The sequence below is a fragment of the Spea bombifrons genome, chromosome 1, assembly GCF_027358695.1.
Source record: "Spea bombifrons isolate aSpeBom1 chromosome 1, aSpeBom1.2.pri, whole genome shotgun sequence".
Lineage (NCBI taxonomy): Eukaryota > Metazoa > Chordata > Amphibia > Anura > Pelobatidae > Spea > Spea bombifrons.
Window position 1 is genome coordinate 40,953,847 of NC_071087.1, and position 20,036 is coordinate 40,973,882.

At 39.9% G+C, this 20,036-nt stretch overlaps 1 protein-coding gene across 2 annotated transcripts in view; it reads right to left on the bottom strand.

Annotated features, from left to right (window-relative positions):
* JADE1 (jade family PHD finger 1) overlaps nt 1-20,036 on the bottom strand; it is a 42,141-nt gene that overhangs the window by 4,437 nt on the left and 17,668 nt on the right. For both annotated transcript variants that reach the window (XM_053461286.1, XM_053461277.1), the window contains exons 3-10: nt 15,047-15,126; nt 14,405-14,562; nt 12,286-12,476; nt 11,149-11,360; nt 10,319-10,486; nt 9,628-9,744; nt 1,177-1,686; nt 190-307 (exon numbers count right to left, since the gene is read on the bottom strand). In XM_053461286.1, the coding sequence (XP_053317261.1) occupies nt 190-307; nt 1,177-1,686; nt 9,628-9,744; nt 10,319-10,486; nt 11,149-11,360; nt 12,286-12,476; nt 14,405-14,562; nt 15,047-15,126 (1,554 nt within the window). The remainder of the gene's footprint in view (nt 1-189; nt 308-1,176; nt 1,687-9,627; nt 9,745-10,318; nt 10,487-11,148; nt 11,361-12,285; nt 12,477-14,404; nt 14,563-15,046; nt 15,127-20,036) is intronic.

A 20,036-nucleotide genomic window follows, 5' to 3' on the forward strand; every position in this document is an offset into this window, starting at 1 on the left:
GAGGGGGGGGGGCACATGACCCAGCCTCCAAGGACAGGGCACAAAGGGTGGACCCAGGTGGCCAAGACAAGGTTTTGCCTAGGTTGCACCAGCTCTTCTTCAGAATAGCCATATTTGAACTGTGATATGTTCCCTACATCATAAACCTGGTAAGTTAAAAACATTATACCAAGCTGAAAAGGGACGTACCAGCACTTTTTTCCTGATCCACAAGTTTGGTATAAAGATTAAATATTTGCTCCTGCACTTTGCACACAGAACGTTTCATCTTTTCCCGCCTTGTCACCATGTACGTAAGATTACGCACCTATAAAGTAGATAGGAAAAATACAGGCAATTAAGTGAAATTCCAAGTAATCTTGATGCTCGTGTTTTCTTCCCCATTATCACAACACACACATATGCATTATATATTATATTATATATATACACACACACACTGTATGTGTGTGTTTTATATATATATATATATATATATATATATATATATAAAATGAATGGATTATTAAAGCTTTGCTTTCACAATGGTTTCATTAAGAGTCGCTGGGGTAAAAGTAGTAGACAGAGTAATATTACCTCTTTGAAGAGGATGTTATGGCTCAAGAAAGCCAAAATTTCGCATATCTCTGAGGCACACAAGGCTTACTCCTCAGCCACAGATTACAACTCAAAAGGCTTACGATAGTTAAAGCACATGCCGTCTGGCTTCCTTCAAGCATTTATATCGTGTCAGATGTCTGAGAATAGTCCTCAAGTTCCTTGGAACTACTTCTATATATAGCATTCTCTAAATTTAGCAGTCATTTTGACATAAACTAGACTTCACACCCTATATGCAGTAAGGAATGACAGATTATGAAAGAACAAAATGTTTCACAAGGAAGAAAAGGAGAAATATATTATATTATATTATATTATATTATATATATATATATATATATATATATATATATATATATATATATAAAAGCCTAGGGGAAAACACATATTTAAAGGTAACCTATACAACATTGCAATTTTAGGCCATAAAGGAGGGGATGGGAATTGTGTTTATGAATTCAATTACATTATCAGTATTAAAATGCCTAAAGAATTACGTTAAAAAGACTCTTGTTTGAAAGAAACGTGTACACATATAACAAACAAACATACAGGACACACTGGCAAACTCCTTACCCTCTCCAGGTCTTGGCGTAGATGAGTGAAGAGCTGGAGCCGACGGATAAGAACATCTTGCTCTCGCTTTGCCAGGTTATCTTCCTCATCCTTCCTTGGAGTTATGAGCGGTTTATTGAAGTTGGCTTTCCTCTTCAGCTTCCAGTACTGGTAAATAAAATCGATCACCTCGATTGGAACTTGAAGGGCTTCACTCACGTCTTGTACATTGACAAAAGTGTAGAAGTCGTCTTCCAGTTGCTGGAGTTTCAGTTTCCTCTGGCTGCCATGCTGGGAGGCGTTCAGGTCTTGAATACGGTCTAGATGAGATGGGGAGGTTCCAGCTCCTCCGTTGAAATCCCGTGTACCCTGGCTGATGAGACTATGGTCTGGTTTTTTGCCACAGCTGTGTTTTGGGCAAAACGATTTGAATTTCACCTCATCCTCTTCTGTTAGAATAGTTTTCATCTCCAAACCGTGGTCGAAGGCACATGTCACGTGAAAGGCTGTGCGGCAGTTCCTAATCGAACACTGAACAGGAAGACGAAGAAGAAAAAATTATGCATGCAAGAGGCATATATCTATCTATCTATCTATCTATCTATCTATCTATCTATCTATCTATATATATATATATATATATATAGCTATATCTCTATCTATATATATCTATCTATATTTATATATATCCCTTTCTCTAAATCTACAATTTCATCACTTTTTCCGGTCATTTTGAGTTCTCGCACACTAAGCTCACTGTTCCTGCATTGGTTTAAAAAATTCACTAAAGCGAGAGCTTGCAGAGAAAGAGAGGCAGAGAAAGGAGGAGAGCAGTCGTCTCATGTTCCGGACTTAGAAATCCAAAATTCAGTGCTCTATAAAATAACATGGCGCTTTATCTTAAGGCTATACATCCACGGTAAGATGCTGAATGTCCTTATTGGGACCAAGAATTCTGGATTTTGTTTTATTAGTGGTGCAGTGGATGGCCACATGTCAACATGTTGATTAGTTTCTTTTTACCCAACACCCATTGTTGTTAAACTACTTAGCACTATTATAACGGCTCAATATGTAGAAAATAAACGATTGAGGAACTACCAAAATATTATTTATCCTTTCCCGTTATAAGCACCTGTTAAGTGGTTTTGGTGAAGAACAAAGATACTGGCTTACTTTTCTCTGCACAAAGTGAGATTTGGATTACTTTATCACTTGGGGTAATTTCTAAAGAGCTCATATGGTGTAGATGTAAACGGTTAGCAATCAATGGAAAACCCCTTTAATTGCTATGATGATAGGGCCACATTGCAATTTCCATCAGATTGGGTCTGTAGAAATACAGCGTCAACAATTCCAACTGTAACAATGAATGTGAGAGATCTAGGTCTGCGCTCAGATGTAGAAAAGAATTAGTAATTTGTGAGCTGTTAATAGCTTCAAGCAGCCAATCTGTAGTGAACTTTATCAGACCATGTAGCAGTGCAGGAGCTGCAGCTTCTCCCTAAGGCAAATCCTTTTCTTTTCAGTACTTTAATATGTTTTATTATTCAGGAAAGGCTGTCTGGGACATTATACTTCCCCTTTAATGTTACATTTCCAAAGATGTGAACGGTCTATGTCTTTAAGCCAAGGGTACATGATATTCTATAAAGGGTCCCTTATAAATGCAAGAGTCCTTTTCATTATTCACGGAAAAATCACCCAGCTAATCAATAGTTCAAACAGAAAACCGGTTCCCCTGAACATCACAACTCATTAGCAGATTTGGTGTGCTAGAATAATATTCACAGAAAAGCCATAGGTACACAGGCGCCGGGAAGTCTCCTGGCTCCCTTTCTTGAATTGACGAGAGGTACATGACAGCTTTGTAAACTTACAGAAATGACTTTTTCTATATTAAACTGAAAAGATGCCAAATAACTTTCCTCGGGGTTTTCCTGTTCTAGCCGATTCAAAACACAATAAAAAAAAAATGTTAAAAAAACAAAAGTACGAGATGGTTATTAAACGACTTTTACATCATTCAAAGCTATGCTTTCAGCAGACCAGAATCAATAAAGGAAAAAAAAAACCTAGAAAGGGAAATTGGGACAGGCAAATACAACACAATAAAATACAAAAGATGTTATTGGAAAACTAGCGGAAGACTGCGGGCTGTAGTGGAGAAATCAATACTACATACCACAGATGACTGCAATCACCTGGGCAATGTCTAACAATTTAAGTGCAGAAAGGCTCCGTTCATTATCCCATAGCAATTAAATCAGGCCAGTTGCTGAAATACACTGCCTGTTGACGCTGGAGTTTGCTGTTCACACAGTGCATACCATCACATACGGTGCTGTACCGACCGTAAGCACCACGAGTCTGGCCGAGATGAATGGCCTGAAGAGCCTGTTGACTGCTTGAAGAAGTCCCGGACATATCAATCTTTCCATGCCAGGCCTGTGCCATCATTAATATCATAAGAGTGTGTGTAAGAGTGAGAGAGTGTGTAAGAGTGAGAGAGTGTGTAAGAGTGAGAGAGTGTGTAAGAGTGAGAGAGTGAGAGATCTATTCACTAAAGAGAGAGTCTGCAGGAGAGTTTCAAATCCCTGATATAACTATATATTGTAAAGGGCCAAAGCAAGCTTCTCCTTGCCCTGAACAATGCATAGTTTAATCAGTGAAGAGAGTTTTAACAATCACCCACTTTCCATTAGAACAGGTCAGCACTGCCCTTCTTGCAGGAGAAGCTAATTGGGGTTTGCCGTTCATAAATCATCGTGATATCAGTTAGTTGAAATCTTAAACTCTTCTACAAACTCACTCTTAAGCGAATAGGCCCCAGTGTGCGTGTTGTGTAAATCTAATACAGACAGCTCCTGACTTACGTAAGTGGATCATTCCGCAACTCTATGCGTAAGTCGAGTTTTAAGTAACCCGGGGACATGTTTTATTTTACAGTATAACTCAGTCTGCAATCTGCAATATTCGGGCCTCGGAGTACTTCTGCAAAAGGGCAGAGCCACATCATGCCGTTTTGCAAAAGCACTCCAGGGAAGCCTGCACAATAGAGTGGGCAGGGTTGGAAGCAAGTGAAGAAAGAAGACATGAGAACAAGAAGCTGCGAAAAAGGATACAAGAACACGGAAGCGTTCGGCATAGGAGGTAGGGAGATATTGAGAGAGCATGAGAGAGCCCGAGAGAACATGAGAGAGAGCCAGAGAGTGAATGAGAGTGAGCGACAAAACAAATGTCATTTCCGAATTAAAAAAGTCTTCCGGAATTTCGTCCGAACCGAAAGGGCAGGAAATTAAATTCATTGTCCAAAAATAAATGGACGAAAAAGAAAAAGTGAAACCTCTGGAATTACCACCATTTATGTATAAATTTGTCTTAAAATATGATATGATCTTCATCTAAGTTACAATAACGAACACAATCGGTTTTAACATAACACACAATTTATTGTATTGTTCTTATCCATACTGAATACATCATTCAAACGTTTGCAGTGTGGGTTGGAAAAAGTATGTGAACCCCTAGGCTATTACTACAGTTAGACAAATTGTTTATAAATGTAGACAATGTTGCACTGCGGCTACTCTCCCTAGAAGTGGGCGCACAGCCAAGATGACTCCAAGGGCACAACACAGAAGGTAAAAAAAGAACCATAGAGTAACAGCTAAAGGCTTGAAGGAATCATTGGAGCTGATTAACATCTATGTTCATGAATCTACAAATTGTTCAAAACAACGAACAGGCATGGAGTCCATGGAGGGACAACAAAAAAAGAAGCCACTGCTCCCCAAGTTAACATCGCTGTTCGACTGAAATCTTCCTGGGAAAATGTTTTGTGTTCTGATGAAACTAAGATTGAATTGTTCGGGAAGAAGTGCAGCACTACGTATGGGGTAAAAAGGGCACAGCATACCCAAGTGAAAATACCATGTCAATGGTAAAGTATGGTGGAGGGAGCATCATGATTTAGGGCTGCTTTGTTGTCTTAGGGCATCATCAAGGGGAGTTCCCAAGTTTATCAAGGTATCTCAGAAACATAATTCTAAGGATCAGCCCAAACTAAAAAAAAATTAAATAAGGGCATGACTGTAGAAAGTGGGATAGAGAGATACAAATATTTCCCTAAATTTGCTTGTAGAGTATTAAATCTGGAAAAATTAATCATTAATGATTAAGTAGATCATTTGGAAGTGAAATAGCTTCACGTGCTAAAGGTTATATTGAAAAGGTTACTGTATCAATGGGCTACAAACAAAAAAAGAGGGATTCCCCATTATGGTGCCAACTACTTAATGTGCAATACACTTTCCAGGAAAGCATCACTTATAAATAAACTATTTTCAGAAGGGATGCCTGTGAGGATACTTAATTACGTTAAGTGTACACTGGTAACATGGCAACAGAATATAACCTTGCCTGTCCTCCTCTTACCTCTGTACTAATTGGGAAACAACCCCCTACCCAGATAACGATGATAACGGTTCTCCAAAATACGAGCATGTCTCCCAGGACAACAGACTTCCGTCCATCTTCATTTTGCTTTTTGTTTACCGTGACACTCTAATCAAAATCAAAGCAACGTACATTGGAGCCCATGTTACATCCTTATGGGCCTAGACAATACTTAATTTGTCCTTCATAATATTCCCTAAATAGCCCCCTCGGGTTTTGAGCCCCTGGTGTAATGTCTTTTCTTCATTATGGTAGTCAGACAAAAGAAAGTAGCCATTGTGAGCCCCTGGCCATTCTTTGCCGAGCTTCATTTTATAGCATGCAGATCCATGCACTGTATATTTAGTAGTATATACATCGCTAAGTGAATGCAGGCAAAAATAAGACCTACGTACTGGATTCAAGAAGAAAAAAAAAAAAAAATAAACTCTACAGCTTTGCACAGTTCTATTCTTTGCTAGAAGTATGAGATCTAAAACTCGTTTACGAGATCATGACACAGAAATTAAGACTGTACACAACAAAATAACAAGAATTTTATGACACGTTTATTTTTGTAGCTTATTGCTAAGCACTACTGACTTTTTGCATGTACACACATCATTCTTTAATTATGCACTGATTACTGCAATTTGTGCGCCGTTAATTCCGTTTATTGAAAGTTTTACCCAAATCGCCTCCTTTCCGTGCTGATTTGAGGCCCTGCGAGTACACAGTGTTAGGCAGTTACTGACCAGAGCATTAGCAGGGTTATTTCTAATTAACCAATTGGGAATTTGGTTTTAAGAGTCGGGCACACTCTACAGGGCAGAAAACCTGCCCGTGATAGGACTTGTGTAGTTAGCTTGGCAATCATGCGTTTAACGGAATCGAGATGCAGTCATACCAAATGGCCATCATATAAATGGGGGGTTATACACATTCTTTCAATTCTATATATTTATATATATTTATTATATTCTATCATTTCAATATAATAAATAAGCACTCCCATCATATTTTTATACTGAATGCATATTATAGTCAACTTTGTTACAGACTCCAATGCATTCTAGACAGGGGCGTAACTAGACCCCTCAGGGCCCGGGTGCGAGAATCTGTTAAGGGCCCCCCACCCCCCCAAAAAAACATGATTTTTACCCAACAATTTTTTTTCAACAAATTCAATTTACATATTGAATCATTTCTGTAAAAAAATCAAAGAAAAAGGGGCGCATGTTCAAAGGGCATAATCAAAGAAAAAGGGGCGCATGTACATAGGGCCCTTTTTGTACATGCGCCCCTTTTTCTTTGAATACATAAATAATCTTTCCACCAAAACAGCCTGACTGTGGCATTTTTGCCACCAAAACAGCCCGCCTGTGGCATCTTTGCCACCAAAACACCCCGCCTGTGGCATCTTTGGCCCCATAACAGCCCGCCTGTGGCATCTTTGGCCCCATAACAGCCCTCCTGTGGCATCTTTGCCACCATAACAGCCCTCCTGTGGCATCTTTGGCCCCATAACAGCCCGCCTGTGGCATCTTTGGCCCCATAACAGCCCGCCTGTGGCATCTTTGCCACCATAACAGCCCTCCTGTGGCATCTTTGCCACCATAACAGCCCTCCTGTGGCATCTTTGCCACCATAACAGCCCGCCTGTGGCATCTTTGGCCCCATAACAGCCCGCCTGTGGCATCTTTGGCCCCATAACAGCCCGCCTGTGGCATCTTTGCCACCATAACAGCCCTCCTGTGGCATCTTTGGCCCCAAAACAGCCCTCCTGTGGCATCTTTGGCCCCAAAACAGCACTCCTGTGGCATCTTTGGCCCCAAAACAGCCCGCCTGTGGCATCTTTGCCACCAAAACAGCCCGCCTGTGGCATCTTTGCCACCAAAACAGCCCGCCTGTGGCATCTTTGGCCCCATAACAGCCCGCCTGTGGCATCTTTGGCCCCAAAACAGCCCTCCTGTGGCATCTTTCCACCAAAACAGCCTGACTGTGGTATCTTTGCCCCCCCCTTACACATCCATGCTATCTCTCACACACACACACACACACACACACACATATATATTAATTCACAAATATTTACTCACTAATTCACAGATAATCCATTCAATCATTCAGATATTCATACATTGATACTCATTAATTCCCTCATTCAGATACTCATTTACATATACTCATTCACAAACATTCATTCACTCACTCCTTCACAGATATTCATTAATTCTCTCACTCAATCTCAAATACTCCTTCATGCAGCCTCCCCTTACCTGAACAACCGAAGATGTAAAAAGTATGTGCCGCTCGGCGCTCGCAGACCAACTTGTTCAGTGCATAGGGGGAAGCAGATGCGCAGCAGGGTCATGTGACGTACGTCACGTACGTCACGTGACTGTTGGATTCCTGCGTCCCCCGGCATCCTCGTCTGCCAGTAAGTAGCGGCCCCCCGCGGAATTAATCGTGGGGGTTGCCCGGGCCCCCTAGAGTGGCGGGCCCGGTAGCAGCTGCTGCAGGGTTAAGGGGCAAGTGCCCCTTTTGCCCTGAGTTATAGACGGCCGTAGAGGCCGCATAGGCCCAGTCAGTCCGGTCCTGACTGGGCCTATGCGGCCTCTACGGCCGTCTATAACTCATAGACCTTGGGGCCCCTTGCCGCCGGGGCCCGATTTCGGGCGGCCCCTTGGCTTGGGCCCCCCTGCCACCGGGGCCCGGTCGCAGTCGCGACCCCTGCGACCCCGGTAGTTCCGCCACTGATTCTAGAGTTATCAAAGTTATTCTGTTTAATTTGACTCCTCCCACAGCTGCCGCTGGGAGCATACAGCAGTATGCTTTGTGTACATGCTGGGCAAAAAAACTCTCATTCTGGCAGCCAATCATATGTATCCTATGTGAACATGGCTGTTTTGCTAGCAAAGATGTGATTGGCTGCTGCTTCAAGGTTAGAGTGGTAATGAGTATACACAATAGACTTACATACACATCAGTTAGAGAAAGCCGACAGAAGTCTTATTTTCCATCTCTGATAACTAAAGAATGTATCTTCCAATTTGCATGCAGTAACATGTATTGCCCACGCAAAGTTGACTCCAACATAGATTAAATATAAAAATACAATTTGGGGGACAAGCCTGAACTTTAAATTGAAATAATGCTACTGCATAAGCTAACTGAACAGAATGCTATACTTATTAGAGATACAAAATACGGAACTATTTTATATGGGACAGTTCTTTCCTATGTACATGAGTATTACTTAGGAAAAGTAAAGAAACAACTAAACAATAAGCAAAGAATGGAGAAATTAAGACAAATTGCCGCAGTAGAGAATTAGCAATGATGGCATCAAACCACTACTGTCAGTAGTAAAGCAGTAAAGAAGTCATAGTGACATCTGCGCTGATGTCAAATCATCCCTAAGGATTAATTAAACGTTACAAACAACTGAGGACTCAAACAGTCTTTGGAAAGGTTTATCCATTACATTATCCCATAAGTAACTTCATCACACGCACTATTTGCAGGAGAAACATGTCAAATGCATAACTACATACAGTGCAGGTCATTTGGTGACCACGTCTTCACTATGATCGCGTGTTCACTGCCACCACGCTAGCAAGGAGCAAGCACTAAGTGCCACCAATGAAGAATGTACCTTTACAAAGTACTTTGTATGTATTTTAATATGCATTATTTACCTGTAAAAAAACAAATAAAATAAAATGCAACCCATTTGCATTTGGAAGAGCTTTATGCATAAGTATACAGGAGGTATTGTTAACCCACCTTGAACACTCACATGTACAGTGCGCATGCACACAGGTAAGTAGGAGATGCAGAGAATGCGTGTAAATTCATAAAGGTGATTCGGATGGAGCTCACTATGCATTTGCACACAAAATGAAAAAAATATATATAATTTTTTTTATTTAAACAAGTGCGTTCCTATAATATTTTTTATTAATTAATATGGTGCCATTATGTTCCACAGTGTAGCACACACGTATTAAAATTGCATTTGGGAAGGATTACCTGTATAGAGGCCCCGGTCTTGTCATTGCAAAGGCTGCAGACTAGTGCCCAGCGACTGCTGGGGATATGAGACAGCTTGGTGATGGGTTCCATCTTTTCTGGGCTCCCAATGCTCACCTGAAAAATGAGTGGAATCACACGCATCTATGTTATTTATCGTTAAGGGCAAATTTAGAAGCGCAGGTTGCACAGGCACATGAAGAATTAGATGTGAATATGGCTGTGTTAAGTAAATAAGACCCCATTCAAATGAATATCAGGATAGGCTCTAACCAAGCAAATTACTTAATTAAAGCAACAGTCAGATGCAAAATATTGAAGTGGAGAGAATATATTATATGCTTAACACAGTTCAGATACTACAGCCTAGAAGAAGAACCCAAGTCTAAGAGAAATAAAACAAAAATATTGCCCGGTCCCAAAGACGCATTCAGTACTAAAAACACTAAAATAAAAGAACGTCGTTAGTGAAAATGGTTCACATAATATTTTACTTGTCTATTCCATTAATACACCTGTATATGTAGATTCCATACCACCTAAAATGTTATTTTTCCCATATAAATATACATGAACATTGCTCAGGGGTTTACAATTTTGGTGGATGATTACAATAATCCTAGACTACCCTCTAGTTTCTGACCCTTGGACAAAGCTTCTCTGGGTCGTAAATTAAAGGTACAAAACATACCTCAGGAATCCACAGAGCGCAGCTGACATGGACCCATTTGGTGCCGCTACGTGTGGGCTTCATGGCGCCCCCTTTTTTAGGGCACAGTAAGCACTTTGGCTGTACCCCCAGTGCACACGTACGACAGAGCCAGCTTCCTTCTGGTACTTTCAAGATGCCGTAACACGCCTGCAAAAAACAATAGATGAATATATCATAAACACTCATCATTCAGCAGACTTTAGCAGTCAAACATAATAGGTTCAAGGATATTACAAAAATGTTCCCATTAAAACAAACAATAGCTAATGGTAAATAAGTCAGCATCAGCTCTCGAGCAGCGTTTCATGTATACAAGAAATAGCCACGTAAGACATTTTCCTCATATTCAATCATAATTATGATATAATGTGTTTTGCTCATCTAAAACCGTTAGGTGGAGGACATGTCATGTGCTTCATGAGAGCCAAAAGTTGAGTGACCCTGACCAAGTGAACCTAACACCATCAGTGCCTGTATAGTGCATTGTAACTAAAAGTGAAAATACAGACATAAATACTAATTGCTGGAAAGAAGGTCATGTGAATCAGTTCATGATAGCACAGCTCACCTCACAACGAGCTAAGAGCCAAGTGCAAATGACTCCTAGAGGACAGCCACAACATCTTCCCCAAGTAATAAATGCCATTATTATTATTATTATTATGTCCACAGCATTGAACAATTATTTGACTAAGCCTGGAGGGCTGCTGGTTGCCAATATGGCTGGCAGATGCTCATTTACAATCGATACCCTAACAGAAAAAGAGCACTAGTCCGTGAAGAAGAATTTTAATACAAAGAGTGCTAACCTGGTGCACACAAATGTTACACTTATCGCAGAAAACCATCTCATTTCCATCTTCTCCATCGGGGGACTGGCAAACATCACACACAACATCTTCATCGTACTCTATCCCAAGGCCTTCCTCCGTCTCTATGGCGTGGTTCATATTGTCGTAGCATCTCTGCTCGAACTCTTCCATGACCCGCTCCATGAGGTACTCATCAAACTGGGCCATGCCTGGGTGAACAGAAAGATAAAGTAAGGGGGATACACAACAACAAAAATCAAACACAAAAGGTTTTAGGCCGGGGAATTGTGCCCTGCAATAGTAAGAAAATAAAACAAGGAACACAGACATACACACTCCATATGCAGGATCAAAAAATGATTTAAGTCAAAACATGTACCAACGTACAACCTCAAAAAAGCCTTCATCCAGGCAAAAAAAACAAAAACAAAAAATGACTGTTGTCCTAAAGAAAGCTTCACTGAAGTTTATTACTTAATGGTATTACTTAAATTATTAGCAGGAATAATACCTGTCAGGTACTTTTTACACTCTGCATTTAGACTGGAGTTACAGATATTTGCCTTCTTGCTTGTGAATTATATTTTCAACGTTTACTCCTCATTTTATGAATGAGGACCTGTGACTTCTATGCTTCTCCCCATAATTTTGGGGTGAACTAGTAAAATGTGTAGCAAAACTACATTATGTCCCGTAACACAGCGTTCCAAGCCATTTTTATACACTTTCTGGTATACGATTTATTTTACTTCTGTGGGTAATTATGACTTGTAAGACGACTTTTTTTTGTGTGCACAGCAAATAACTGTGAAATTAATTGGGAACGCATGAAGAACCGAGGTTATCGTCTGACAAAATACTATTTTTAGTGCAAAGAAATAACACAAATTTGATGTTAATGAAGCCATACTGAAAGAGACAGACTCCTGCCTTATGATCTCTTACAAAATCTAAAGAAAGCTGTGGCACTCGTAGGGTTAAGACGTGCTACTTTTCCTACCTCTGGACTATGCTGTATTCAAAAGGCCCAGATCAATAAATATTCATGGTTCATTGGCATTAAGGGGACATCAAAAAAACCCCAGCAGCCCAATTAAACATTAGCATTATTCAGAGGCCTGTACCAAGTCTTACCCATTTCTCTTAAATCTTCATTAATTAACTCCAACCAGGCAACGTCCATCTCATTGAGGTCATAGCGACAGACGCCATCAGCCAGAGTCCGGATGTCGACATACCCCAATTCTGGGGGTTCTGTCCCAGAGGAGTGGACGTACTTTCGAGGCCTAGAATACGTGACCACTTTCTCCTTCTCAGCAAGGACCCTGCGCAATACAGAAAATGACACTGAAACAAGCAATCATTATAAGGCGTTTAATTAGAAAGTTTCAACGGGAGGGTCAAAAGGGTGAGCTTGTGGTGCAAAATCAAACTACATTTGTTAACTTGCATGTCTTTCTTAGAAAAAGTTGCCTTCTGCTACTAGATATGAATTCTCATCATCAAGAGGTCCTCAGCTCAACTTCTCTGTCAAAGATTCCAATTGCCACCAAGAGATGATATATTGCCCCTATAAAACTCAGTCATCGAGAATATTTTTCTTCTCCGGATTGCCCGTCAATTAATCTCTCATAAAAATAATAATTCCTTGTTCTTTTAGCTGGTTAGAAGTAAAAGGAAAATAAAAAGGCTAATAATACGCAGGTAAACAGCTGGTGGATCTCCACAGGAGTCTCCTAAACAAATGTGAATGTGAAATAATACGCAGAAAAACACACTGGTTTTCCTGCCTACGCATCTCCGCAAACCACTGTTTCAAGTCATCGCTTCACAGTTTGCAGCCACTCAAAGTACATCCAACGCAGCGCAACAACCAGAATTTAGACTTTGATTTCCACCTTACAAACCCAGCTGGTTGGTGCCACCTGGAAACCAATTTGTCCTGAATGACTGTAACTGAGGCAGGGGCAAGTCAGTTCACGCAGATCTTTTTTGATAAAATAATACGAGGTGGTGCTAAGAATACTTGAAGTTACATAAACTTTCCAGCCAATGAAAAAGGCTTAATATAAAAAAGGAAACATTTTGAGGAAACATAAGGGAAATGGACAGGCTGCACAGTTCTTGAACATATTTACGGTACTTTTTAGGATGTGCGTAGCGGAAGGCTAGTCCGGAAATCTGCTACTCCTTATTATAGGTTAATGTCTTTGAACCCACCCCATCATGCCCTGTAGTTCTTTTCCATAAAACTATCACCCTTCTAAAACCTTGTTCCCCCCACCAAGCTGCATAGAGTGCTATTAACAAAATATTCGACAAGGAGTTTGGGTCTCTAAAACATTACCGCTTAAAAAAAAAAAGTTTTTTGTACTTTTCTTGAATAAAAAATAAATAAAAAAATCAAACATTGATCTTGGTTTCCGTCATTTCAAATTCACTAATATTAGAGAATAATTAGGAAGTCTTAGTAAATTCCAATGGCAATGTATACATTTGCATTTTTCATAGGTAAAAAAAAAATTAAAATTACAAAAAAGCACAGTAAAATAATGCTGCAAGGCTAGCTGGATTTCTTTGGATTATTATATGACGTGGCTGTACGTCGATGGAACTCTCGTGGAATTTCACCCTGTGCTGTACTTAGAAGCTATGTATAAAAGTAGCAGACACAGTAAATCTAATTTGTTGAAAATACAATATGTTTCTAGTCAGTAATATCATATAACTGAAATAAGGAATCATTATTAACATATTGTACTAAGTTATGTTTTATATATTGTATGAATTATTTATATGTATTTATGTAGTTTTGTATGTATTTATAAAATTTAATAAAAAAAAAAAAGTAGCAGACACATTCAAATAGAGGAGACCATGTAACAGTGGGCTAGAAATGAAAATGTGACATACCTTGTGTCATCATCAGAATGTCTCCACCAACAATTCTTAAAGTACTTGGGAAACCTCATATGCTTTGGATTGTTTTTAGACATGTTCATTTTCATGCAAGTGTATTCTAATTTTATATTATTCTGCACAACTTCTCTGTATGAAAGCAGTCATACCCAACAAATTGCCTTCATATAGTAGAAAAGGCACCACCCTCTGCAGTCACAGGTGGATACCACCACATGCTAACCACTTGCACACAACAGGCTTGTTAGTTTACACTCCATCGTGCAGAATGAATAGCAGCTTCTTGTGATTTCTAGTGTTCTATCCATCCTATATTCTCTCCTCTCGCTCTTACCTGGCAATGGGCTCAGGGATAAATTCTGGATTCACTGGCACTTGAACACCCTTCTCCCATTCCTGCCGCCATGGGTCGGCCAGCACATAATAGTCTTCTGCGTTCAGCTGGTGTGAATCATGCAGTTTCATGGCAGTGATGAGATCTGTTCGAAACACCTGCAAAGACATTGAGTTATTGGAATTGTGAGACATTTCATTACAATGCTAACAGCGTCGGTATAATTTACCAGGACAGAAAATGTCCTGCGACGGGCTTTTTATCTGAGCTTCTGAATACGCAAAAGTGAATCATGCGAAGCGAGAAGATTTAAGGTTATCCGGAAAAGGAAAAAAAAAAAAAGAAATAGTGATAGTATGTGAAGAGATGGAGCAAATTAATAAACATACAGAAACATGTGATTATATCTGTGGGAATGCTATGTTGAAAGAATGTAATGAAACCTAAAATTGATAAGTCAGCAAAAACGTGAAACAGTACATATACGTTACATATATGTTAATTGTACTGTTCTGCATTTAGCTCCAACCTTAATGCCACCTAAATATCACAGATCAAGACTGCCGGACCGTGATGTCTGACAGTGACGTGTGTCGAAAGTCCAACAATGTACAATGACACTGGCTACAAACAGCACAATACCTCAGATGGCTTCTGGTCTTTGTGTCCCGATCTCCTGCCATGTTGGGACTTTGATTGCTGAGACCAAGTTGTCGATAGACCTTGAGAACAAAAACACACACTTTAGTTAAAATGACCCCTTTGCACATGCATTCTAACTATGGGACAATGAATGTGAAGACTAGTTTACTATATTAGCAGTTGTACACTGCGGTGACGTTATAGCTCATCCTCTTTGGGTGTACCCAAAACAACCATTTTTATAATTGAGATAAAGTACCAGCTTGGTGGAATTCAAATAGGAAATTTGGAAACCCCAATCTAGACACAGCTCTAAGTTACACCATTTTACAATCACTTGCCCTAGGCTTCTAAACCTGTGCTTGAACCCCAAGAAGACATGGATTCCATGAGCATTACTGAATATTTCATATAAAAGTTGACTATGGAGGTTGTGTGATTACCCAAAGCCAACTACAAAGACTTATATACAAAAACTCCCTCAACTTACATATACATAATATATATATACAGACACACACATATATATACACATTTAGATACTACCCTTGGAAAGACTGGTATTTTTATCGGTACAGTTTATCGTTATACGCCATCACACCTTTGTCAAGGTACAGCAGACACATTTGTAAAACATGCCTGGGCTTTATGTTCCTTATCCTTCTCATTTTGCCTGCGCTCAATAAACAGGTCTTCCAAGAAAAAAAAGCTAAGATGTAGATTTATGAAAAGGTGTGCAAATTATAAAAAAAAAAAAAAAAAAGCTCCAGGGAGGGCAGAAACCTCATCAAACCTGACTTGTTTTACAGATCAAAAGGTCAAAATATGTCTGTGATGGAGGAGCTTTTTTTTTTTTTTTTCTTGTTGACAGTTCTACAGAGAGAAAAGGGGTTCTGGAGAGGTAAATGTTATAGAAAAGGGCAGGTCAAAGGAAAGAGTGCAGCTAATTCACAGATTTCGTAGAAGAACATTAAAAATATAGGTCCAGAAAAACAAAGCCTTTACGTTTCATGAAAGACAGCTCTTTTTTTCTCTCTCTTTAAAGCAAACAAGAACGCGACATTTGTACATTTGCTGATTCAGTCAAAATGGAAAGCCAAGCAAAGTGCAGGATAAACCAATACTGTAATTATTTCTTATTTCAAGCTGACCCAGAAGATTACTGCGGAGAAGATCTGTTGGGGCAACACAAGAATTAAGCCTCCTGCTGTTTTCTGGTAAAGTGCAGTCTATCATCGTCTACACATCCAGGGAACATTTCTCCAGAACAGCAGCAGAAGACCAAGGCGTTAAACACACCTCATGTAATAAGCTTTATTGTTAATTCATTCATTCGACTTTTGATTCATTTACACTTAGCAAAGCCATAAGATGTTTTTGTTTAATGACCTCCTGTCTGCCTCGGTGTGCATTCTACAATTCCTTAAAAATAAGCATGCACAGAAAGCGCTCCCATTGATTTCATCCTCACGCACAGTCCGCCAATAATCGGACTAAAGATGGCATCTCTGCAGCTGCAGTTTGAACCTCAGGTACGTGAATAAGATGACCAACTTGTGCGATTGCACATTTTATGTACCCAGACGCATTTTGGGGCTCCTAAACATGCAACAAGAGGCTGCTCTATGTTGCTATGTACGAGGGTTCAAGGTACCAACAAATTTTATAATGAAATGAAATAGCTGACAAATATTCCACACAAATACAAAAATAAGTATGAATAATGCCCCCACACACACACACACACACACACACACACCTGTCAAGAAAGTTTTACATTAGTCAAAAAACACAGAGAATTCGCAGAATGCTGTCCTATGTTGTAACTTTTAATATTATTATCTAACTTCTACAGACCTCAATTAGCAAATTCCTTTTAAGATTTATTTTTTTCATGGATACTTTGCCAATCATATGCACTTTAATTATTTGGAGTTATGTGCTCCTCCTGAAGGTACAGAATGCATACGGAAATCCTACAAACAACTTTAACATTGGTGGGGCTGCATATTATAATTATAATATAATCAGGAGGAAATTATTCAGATGAGGGATAGCAATGTAGAAGGGGCAGATGCCATCTAGGCTACTGAAAGACTGGCCTTTAGTTACCGTATATTTTATTGTTAACAGTTCCAGTTCTCACCACAAGGGGCAACCTTTTGCCATCTGCAGCCACATTTTAGGCACCATTTTCCATTTGGTCCAGTCTACAAAGCAGCAGTGTGTATAGCCGTAGCAAAATAAGCACTATATTCCTGAGCCATGTGGCTAGAGCTTGCATATATACCTTGACACATTATGGCACAAATTATTTAAGGATAAACTATAAGATTCAATAAAATCAGAAGAGGCAATTACAGGAACAGAGACACAACTCTACTATTAACAAGCACAGCAAAAACTAGGCTAGACTTCCATGCACTAATGCACCGAACATCAGGCATAGCTTTCATACCATCTGCTTGAGAAAGAGTTAATGAGAATGTCAACCCAGACTCGTTATTCATATGGCACGTGAAAAACAGCCGAAATTATTTATATAACTGATATTCAGCAAAAAGTGTATGGTTAGGCCAGTCTCTGCAGGTTTTTGATGGGGTGCTGTAACACAACTTTTTTTAAGGAAACACGCCTAAAAGTGATTACAGAAGGGCAGCCACGTGTGGCAGGGGCTGATCTCTCCTTGTCGAGTTGCATTTCATATTGCCACTGAGTAGTAAAATGTATTCATTATAGACTCCAGATGTCAGCGAGTTCCTTGTTTGTACACAAAACATAGACTTCTTAGAATGGAGAAAAGGCTGTGCTCAGCAATGTGTGCCTACACATGATCGTCACGCACTGTCTGCATGCTGCCGGTGCCCGTGGGGTGGGGAATTCTACACGCTGCCAAGCAAAGTAGAACCGTTCCAAATGGTAAAGACAGCCTCAAATTACAGACACCATGATTATAAGGTAACCCTATGAATGTGGCATGCACAAAACATCGACACCTTGACATAACTAAAAGGCACTGAAAATTAACTTCTTTACCGAGAGTATTTTGTACCATAAAAACCTGGAGCTTTTAATTTTTTTCCCCAACCATGATCAACCTTTTTAATGAAGTCTCATGTTCATACCAATGAAGGAAGGTAGCAGCGGTTGCGGAACCCTGCACTAGGAACCATCAGGCAGGTTTTAAAGCCCACTTATTATATATGACACACATATCTGCAGGGGGAACAAAAAGCCAGCTCAAGATTTCAGAGCTATCGAATAAATAATAAAATCCACAATCTCAACAGGACGGGTAATTTTTCTCCAATTTTCAATGTCAGTGCTGAGCACCTGAGAAGGTCTTCCCTGTGGGAGGCAGCAATTACCTAAGAGCTTACGCTCTAGCCCTGCCAAACAGCGCTGGTAACATGTGCGGTAACGCATCCCTCTTCCAACGGCTAATTAATGCTTCTGCCTTATTATTTTTTCAGACTAACAAGTAAATAAGATACGCGGGAATCATTAACTGTATCCTGACTCCTGGGTGCTGCAGTTTAACTTTTAACCTTGCAAGGCGATGTCAAATAGCAGCAGCGGCATCAATTAATTAATTCTCTTCTTCGCATTGTTTAGATGAGAGTCATTTGAAGCTCTTCTTAGGTTTAATCTCCCCATTTCAGGAGTTTGAGAATGCTGCCTCGGCAGTAGCAGAGACTGCCTTTCATTTTGTGTTGTTTTTTTTTTTACCAAACCATATCTTAATGAGTCATACTTTTTGGCGAGCTAGTCATTTTCATAACTAAATATTAAATAGAATTGTCCCTAGTACTAAATATGAAAAAAAAGAATCAATATTGGGTTATTAAGTTGTTTTTCACATCAAAATCACAAAACTGATATTTTCCCCGCTGCATAACTAACCTCCTCTTCCTGAGCTACTGCCGATTTCTGGTTATTTTCAATATTTGTAGCTTGCTGAAACTGGTGCAAGATTTAGGAAGGAGGAGGAGAGCTAAATGTTTGTGCCAATTACGTTCCAAAGGAGGTATGATAAAATGAATAATGCAAATCTCATAAAAATTCATGAGCCGTTTTTAAAGGTGCTTAAAGCATACAAAACAGCTTTCTAGTGCTCTATTTATTAACATGAAGCCTTTTTTTCGGGGAGGTAGGTAACGTTTAAGCTGTGGTTCCTGTGCCTTCTGAAAACAGCCTGGTGGTTGGAAGGCAGAACTTCCTGACCAACACAGGATGAGAAGATGGTAAGCGAAACCATGACGACTCCCGGTCAGTATCGCAGCCAAGGCCTGACAGATGAGCAAACAATATCTCTAGATATTGAGGCCATTTTGCCAAAGTAAGCAAACAGCCCTAGGTAGAAAATTGAGCACAGTTATTTGTACTGCAAGGTCGAGATAAAGGATTTTGGAGTATTTCATAATGCACTGCAGCATTTGGTATAGATTATGAAGCCATTATGACCTGCCTGTCTGCTATTTCTTCGTGGATGTCACAACGCTACCTAAAACTTAATCTTTCCAAAACTGAACTCATTATCTTCCCTCTCCACTACCTGAATTCTCTATCACCATTAATAACACAACTATTTCTCCTACTAACCAGGCCCGAAGCCTTGGGGTCATCCTTGACTCAAACCTCTCCTTCATTCCTCACATTCAGTCCCTCGCCAGACCCTGCCCATTCCTCACCCTAGAATCCACAGTTCATTCACTTATTTCCCATCTTGACTACTGCAACACTCTTCTGGTTGGCATTCCACTGTCTCGACTCTCTCCTCTGCAGTCTGTCCTAAATGCTGCTGCTAGGCTTATTTTCCTTGCACGTTGCTCCTCTTCTGCTTCCCCACTCTGTGAAATTCTCCACTGGCTCCCTATTACCTTTCAAATTAAATTTAAAATCCTGGTACTAACATATATGGCCACCCATAATACTGTTCCTCCATACATTTCTGCCCTCATAAGCAAATACTCTCCTACTCAATCCTTAC